A 7134-nucleotide genomic window follows, 5' to 3' on the forward strand; every position below is an offset into this window, starting at 1 on the left:
ACCAGATGAATGAAGTATTCATTCATAGTATCTTGAAGCCCATACGATCGTCCCAAGTCTTCCACGAGTTTTTTGCTGTTGCGTCGTTGAGCTGTGCGCCAGATCTCCCGAGTGCGTCCACGAGTCACAGTCCAATCTCGTATACGCAGTTCGGCCTTCATCAGGAAAGCGCTTTTAGCAGAGACCACACATAGAAGATACCAGGTAAATCACCTTTTGCCCATGTGCGTCTAGACCCAAGAAGTTCCGAACATACTCTTCGGATTGTTTTTCCACCTGGCGATCCACTTGAAGTTCACACATTCGACACGGTGTCAACGTGTTTGCTGGATTCTTCGTGTTGCATATTTCAGCATGCATTGGCGAATCGCCTAGGTGGCCGAGGATGACCACCATGGCACACACGTCCTGGCCCAGTGTATGATCACACGCGGTGAAACCGTTTCTACCTAAATCACTTTGTTCCACAATAGTTAGCATCCAATAGTTGCTATTTGTAAATGCACATCCACTTACTTGATATCATCGACTACCTGGTCAAACAATTCCAGCGCGGATGCACAGTTCGTCGTAGCCAAGAAATGAATGTTGTAATCTTGATTCGACCAAATAGGAGGCAATCCCGAGAGGGTGAAGTAAATGCTCATATGTTTGTTGTATTTTTTGGAAACGTTGCCTGAGGTATCGTCTGAGTATATTGTCAGTGGTACGTGTCGGATGATTTTGCCTTGCGCTTTGGTCCTCCATGGATTGACCATTGGAACCAATTGAACTCCCCGTGTGGTATGCTCTACACAAACTTATGACGTCAGTCGTTTGGTATCGTGACTCAGAGACCAACGGCTTTGACTCACGATACATATGATTTCCGCATGAGTCACTGAGACGAGTACGGTTATCCAGCTTCACCGCGTCAAAGGTCCTCCAAAACATGTTGACATTGAGTGATAACAGCTCGGGTGAATCGAAGGAGGTCTCCTCTTCGAAGGATATATTATAAGCCGAGCCGAGTAAAGGATCCTGGGCCACCACCGCCCGAAGGCATTTGGCCATGGTTTCTTCATCTTGCTGGTAGAAAAAGATGGGTATGATTAGTTGACCGGATGTAACCTGCACAGGCTCGTATATATAAAAGTGCTTGGACTTTGAGGTGATCATTTGCACTCGGAGGTGAGGTGGGTACAACTCTCGCCACTTTTGGCACTGCGAGAGACGGTTGACGGGACCGTGGACAGGTAGCTCCGGAATGAAAACCAGATGGGGGCTGATAATTGGATTCGCCAGCTCCTAGAAAAAATGAGGCCAAACTTAATAACGGAGTGCGAAACCGAATCACCTTGCATGACTTGGAATCACTTACGCTTTGTACGATGGTCTGCACCCTCAAGCCAAATAACGGGCTGCCCGTTGGACTGTCCCTTGCCGCAATTTCGAGTCCCATTTTGCGCTTTAGTCGGTTGCTTAAAGCTCGTAAAGATCCCCATGCAGGGAGGTCCACGTTACAGATTCGTAAGATGGATCGAATACGCTGGTATTGTAGACGGGATAGGAGACTTCGTGTTGAACCAATGATTAGCAATGCGACGACCTGCTGTGTCATTTGGAGAGACGGCAGGTGTAAATTAGCGGTTTTTCAAATCACATTGTTCTCGTGTACTAACCTCTTTGTTGGTGAATGGGTACCAGCCGTTGGAAACATCTGCTTCAACGGGCTTCACGTTGTCGTCTATGTCCAAAGCATTGGTATCCTCCTCTTCGATCTCCTGGTCGAGCAGGTTGTCCATGGCTTCTAGGGCTTGACGGAGCATTTGAAAGTCCAAAAGGTTGTCGGATTGGCCAGAGTCGGATTCCGAATCCGACAGGGCGTGGCCATTGTGATCTCGAAGAAACGAGAGAGGTGTGAGAGGTCGTTCCGGAGACTCAGGGTCTGGATAGTCAGGTTGATGGCCGTCCTGTTCCTCTGGGTCATCGATTGGGGGGTGTTCCATCGATGAAACTGGTGGGTTTTGGATGGCGGCCAGCATGGCTTCATCATCAATCTGTCGCTGAAGAAGCCGCTGAACTGAGTTGCGATGTGCGGCTGTCTTGATGTGGCCTCGGTAGTCGGCCAGCGTTCGGCTGTTGCATGCAGAGCACCGTATCTGGGGGTCCGCTGGATCCTCGGAACTGGCATAAATGTCTGCGAACAGAATTCGTTAGAGGCTGAATGTCACATGCAAGCTCAGAAAAGTGCTTACATGGGTCTGCGTAAGGGTGTTCAGGGTTGATGCCGGCCATTTAAATGCCGGGTGAAGGCTCGATCGAAGTCGAGGAGTCAAAGCTGGTGCGGGTGTGGTGAATGCTGAGCTCCGGCGTATACAAGGCAAGACGGCCTTTGGGTGGTGATTTGTCGCCTACAGTTGGAATGAGGCGGCCCGGAGACGCTTCGTGTAGAGGCTGTCTGTTATCCGTCACTGACGGTGTGCAGGCCGGGTTTGCTGGCCTTGGGGTGACCTGTAACGTCGAGGTCTTAGGGCGGCCTCTCTTCGAGAGGGGTCGCCTATCGGGGAGCACCAGAGGATTGCCGGAGATTGGGAATGGGATGGGATTGGGATTGGGAGCTGTATGAATGAATAGGCATACAGGGGTTGGTCAACGCCCAATTGGTCTTAACTTTTATTTTGAAACATCCAACAAAGCGCCACACCGTTGGCTTATAGACGTTCAAGACCCCTTTTGAGATATGCAGCTTGATCTTTCATCTTCAGTCACTCGCGTATGTTTGTAGACAAAGTTACCTCCTTTCCAATAATCACCGAGCATTGAGAGGTTGTGCAGTTCCAGTTGTTCCAGAGCAGTAACATCATCGATTCATAACCGCTCCGAACCGACATATCGATTGAAATTATGAGGCGAACAAGAAAAACGATTTGTTTTTTTGACAAAACACCAATGATTCAATCAGATATCATAAGCTGAAGTATCATATTCTCCGTGATAGAGAAGAATCAATGAAAACTCGAATCAAACAAATGAACAAATAACCGAGTAAGTCATTGTTAAAAGCCAAAGAGTAATGATATAGTACAATCAAAAACATACAAGTCCAAACTGGTACAGAGTGTCAAAGGCACACATAGATCGATACCAACAAAGATAACAAAATGATAATCAGGAGGATCAAAAATATCACAAGATCGCGAGAACAACATCAGTCGAGAGCGTACGCTAGAACAAACAGCACCGTCAGACCAATTTGGCCTGTCCAAATTTCAGAGCGCTTTAAGTGAGAGAAACACGATAAAGAAAGTAAAAGAAGACATTTGATTGACTCTCTTCCGATCATTATCAAAGTTGGTCTTGCACTCAGACCGCTCTGATGATGGCGCGTGATCGATGCTTTAACATGTGACAGCAGGTGACAGCGATCGAGGCTTTTTCACCCGGATCTCCCGTAGGTCCTTTCATATGCAACCCTTCCCCACTCCTACTCAACTTAAGTGAGAAAAATCATCCGAAGAGCTTGTAAGACTCTTATTTTGATATGTTCATAGTAGGATGTTTGTATGATCGGTCTGGTCAAGATCATCGAAATGTGATCTAGTCTTATGTCGCGCACTACATAGTTGTACTCAAAATGCATTAAAAACATAGACAGGATGGTTTCTATGTAGGCCAATGGGACGAATGTTTACGAAGAAGATAATTGAGGATAATTGTGTACTGCTCAGTCTAAACCTTTGGACTGAAACAGACTGAAACGTGGCGGTGAGTACAGGCTCATACATCCTATTCCCATTCCCGCGATTCCCAACCTCCGGCAGTCCTCCAATTCTCTGGCCTATCGCCCGCCCTGGAATGGCCAGCTTTCGGACGGGCGGCGTGTCTCAGACCCAGGCGGTCGGCGGACGTTGTGCAGATTCGAATCCTACCCGTGGTGTAGCTTCAGCCCCCCGCGCGGCCGCACGCCCCACCAAATACGACTTGATCACCATGCAGCCTCAACTTTCATCCGTGTCACACCTGAGAATGCAAGACAAATAGAAACGTCTGGACTATCATCACAAAAATGTATCACAATTCTTCATGAAAAACTATCATTGACATATCAGATCACGGACAGACATGAAACATACAAAAAGACAATTTCAGGTCACCATACCACTGGTGAAACTGACTTTGAGAGCCATTTCTGGAGAGAACTTGATGTGACATCAAGAAAACACACATGGATCACTCAGCCCTCACGCAGATGCTCCTTTTAAATTTGAGCGTGAAGTAGTTCATATTGAGAAAGGAAAAAGCCATGCACCCAAGCATCAAGGAAGTGTATTGCTTTGTGTGGGTTGATGTTACAAATGCCAAGTGTTCACCTTTGGTCAACTCTTTCCTCTCACGCGCTTTGTGAAGAAGAAAAGGCTGGGATCAATCCAGGTATAGAGATTAATGCAATAGGTATCTTGAAATTTTACATATCATACATGCAAATGGGCAATCTATAAGGACAAGGTATGTTCCAATACCTACGTCGAATGCCTTCCCATACTGCCTCACCACCATCGACGTTGACTTCATGCCAAACCGTCTTGAAGCCAGCATCATGAAGGTCTAACTCGGCAATCTGAGTATATACATCGTAAAGTGTCACAGATGTTGCTCCAAGACCTGATTGAATTGAGAACAAATTTATCAATGTTTTTGTGATTTCAAGTTTCAAGTAGTAGATATGAAATGAAGCTTTCGAAGAACATACCATGAAACCAAGAAAACCTTGCCTTAGGTCCTGAAAGCATATCAAACACATTATCAAACACGATTTTCAAATCATCATAATTCTCCGAAAATGTATCCCAATAAATCCCATCAAAATTAGCCGCAATTTGACCAGCTTGAACATCGGCAAAAAAATCTTGCCAACGACCACGATAAATTTCAACTCCTTCTTTTTGATGCCAACCTTTTTGTTCCATAAAGCTTAATACATCTGGATGAGCTTCAATGATCACATGTCGATGAGGTTTAAATTTTTGTAAGTATGAATCTACTAAACCTAAACCGAAACCTACGTTTAAGACGCTTAGTTCAAAGGAATCTGAGTTAGGTTGATGTGCGCAAAGTAATTCTGAAGTTTTTTTCATGATTTCATCTTCCCATCCAAGCATCACACCATTCCCTTCACTATCAATACAAACATCTTGACCTGTTGAAGTAGTTTTGTAAGTTAATCTTGAAGCTAAAAAGGTTGCATTATCGGATGCGGTTGATTTTTCATTTCTACTTTGAATTGAAATTGATTCTTCTTCGGTCGATTTTGTTTTTGAATTCAATACTCTTCGTAGCATTTCTGATCGAAGTCCATGCGAGACAATTAATTGATAAATGGGTTTATCATTCATTGAGAATGCTACATCACCGGCTGTCTATCCAAGAATTCAAATCAAAAGTCAGTAAGTATAAAGTTGGTTCTTTAAAACAGAAATCTGGTGAACACAAATTGAGATGACATTTCTCATTTGTTTCTGAATAAAATCAATTCAACTTACATGTCCTAAATGATCTGGCATAGCCCAAAGGGCTCCAGCTTGTAAAAGCTTTTCTACTACTTCTACACTTCCAGAAGTAGCAGCATAATGTAATGCTGTCCAACCATCTTCATCTTGTAATGAATAAGAAGGTAATAAATCATCTTCCAAGATCTTTTTCACTTTTGATATATCAGATGTTTCACATGCTTGAAGTAATTCATAGGCGATTGTTTTTTCTGTGCTCGGTAAATCTCGAATGTAAGTTGATTGGGTGATTGATTCTTGGTTTGGTTCTTCTGCTGCCATCGAAAAATTTCTTGTTAGACTTGATGTTTTGTCTCGCGGGTTCGGTAAGCCTATGCTGTCACACAAAATTTTGTCGAATCGAGCGGCGAGCCTGACGCTTTGAAATTTCACAACTTGCGACATGTAGATCACATCTGAAGCACAGTATGGTTGCTACTGTCAAAGTTCAGACAGATACTGCAAATGCCCAAATCCAATGTTCTCACTCAAAACTCAACATTTTGAACATTTGGGAGCAGATTTGAGATCCTCAGTCTTATGCCTGTGTATATATACCTTTTCTCAAATATTGACCTGCAGTTGGCCATGGGTTGTCCAGGTGTTGTCTTTGAGTGGAGATTGGGATTTGATAATAAAAAAACAAAGGAAGATAAAGAAAAACAAAGTTGTAATCAGATCCTTCAGAGAATCTATAGATTAAAAGCAACCAGGGTGAGCATTCTGGAGATGGTCTTAGGCTCTTGAAATGTTGAGTTTTGAGCAAGAACATTCAATTTGAAGGTTTGGGCTGAAATTCATAAGCCTTTGACAGTAGTAACTATACACCTGGTTTATTGGTGGCAATGAGTGGTGATGGTCCAATCTCACCAGAAGCTCAAAGCACGAGACTTGAACAGCTGGAAAACATTTGGAACATTCCCAAATCTCAATTTGTTCAAAACATGTCAAGGGCTCAAAGAACTTTTCTGCTTGAAGGCTTCTTCAAAGTGGTTCTGAAGGCTATCTAGAGCTCAAATTGGAACAAGTTGAGCTTTCCCTTCTTGTCTGAGCGGGAGGGACCAAGGCTGTTGACAAAACTACAGTGCTGTTCCACTACAAGCTGATCTACATGGTACACAGCCCTGGTCTTCATGCATGACACTGTGAGAAATCAGCAGCAAGGTGCATATATCTCCCTGTGACTAGGTGACTTTAGAGTGAAATCTTGCCACCCACTTCTCTGCCTCTATTTCTCACCAGATTTCACTCAAGTTTCCTCTCCAGGACTCATCTTTGTGTCTACAAAGCCTGATACATGTTAAGGCCATCTCAAATTGACAAATGACACAACCAAACCAATCATAAGACTTCATACCCATAAAAAATCTCAGACATTGAAAATTGCATCAAACTACCACGTACAATGCCATATAAAATAAAAAGAGACTTCAAACAACAATCTAGTTGTCCAGAGAGATTAGAGAATCAACCTACAGCTACCATGTTGAGGAGAAACTTGGCTCTTGATGATTTGGAGACAGATTCAGAGTGATTCACAAGCAGAAGGCTTAGTTTTTTTAGGTCAATCATACGCAGGTGGAAAGAACAGTGAGGCTATTTATTT

General features: G+C 43.8%; 2 protein-coding genes across 2 annotated transcripts in view; both read right to left on the reverse strand.

Moving 5' to 3' along the window:
- The window catches only part of MELLADRAFT_70143 (uncharacterized protein), a gene marked incomplete at both ends in the record, with an annotated part of 4027 nt that extends 1750 nt beyond the window's left edge, over positions 1–2277 (reverse strand). Inside the window, 2 exons of the mRNA XM_007419469.1 lie at positions 1658–2179; positions 2238–2277. Of these exons, the coding sequence (XP_007419531.1) occupies positions 1658–2179; positions 2238–2277 (562 nt within the window). The remainder of the gene's footprint in view (positions 1–1657; positions 2180–2237) is intronic.
- Positions 2278–4396: 2119 nt separating this feature from the next.
- On the reverse strand, positions 4397–5812 carry MELLADRAFT_46233 (uncharacterized protein; the record flags this gene model as incomplete). Its single annotated transcript, XM_007419468.1, has 3 exons — positions 4397–4644; positions 4733–5399; positions 5523–5812. Coding segments are annotated over 3 exons (1154 nt in total), but the record flags the coding sequence as incomplete, so codon positions are not given.
- Positions 5813–7134: the final 1322 nt, after the last annotated feature.

Source organism: Melampsora larici-populina (assembly GCF_000204055.1).
Source record: "Melampsora larici-populina 98AG31 unplaced genomic scaffold MELLAscaffold_207, whole genome shotgun sequence".
Taxonomy (NCBI): Eukaryota; Fungi; Basidiomycota; class Pucciniomycetes; order Pucciniales; family Melampsoraceae; genus Melampsora; species Melampsora laricis-populina.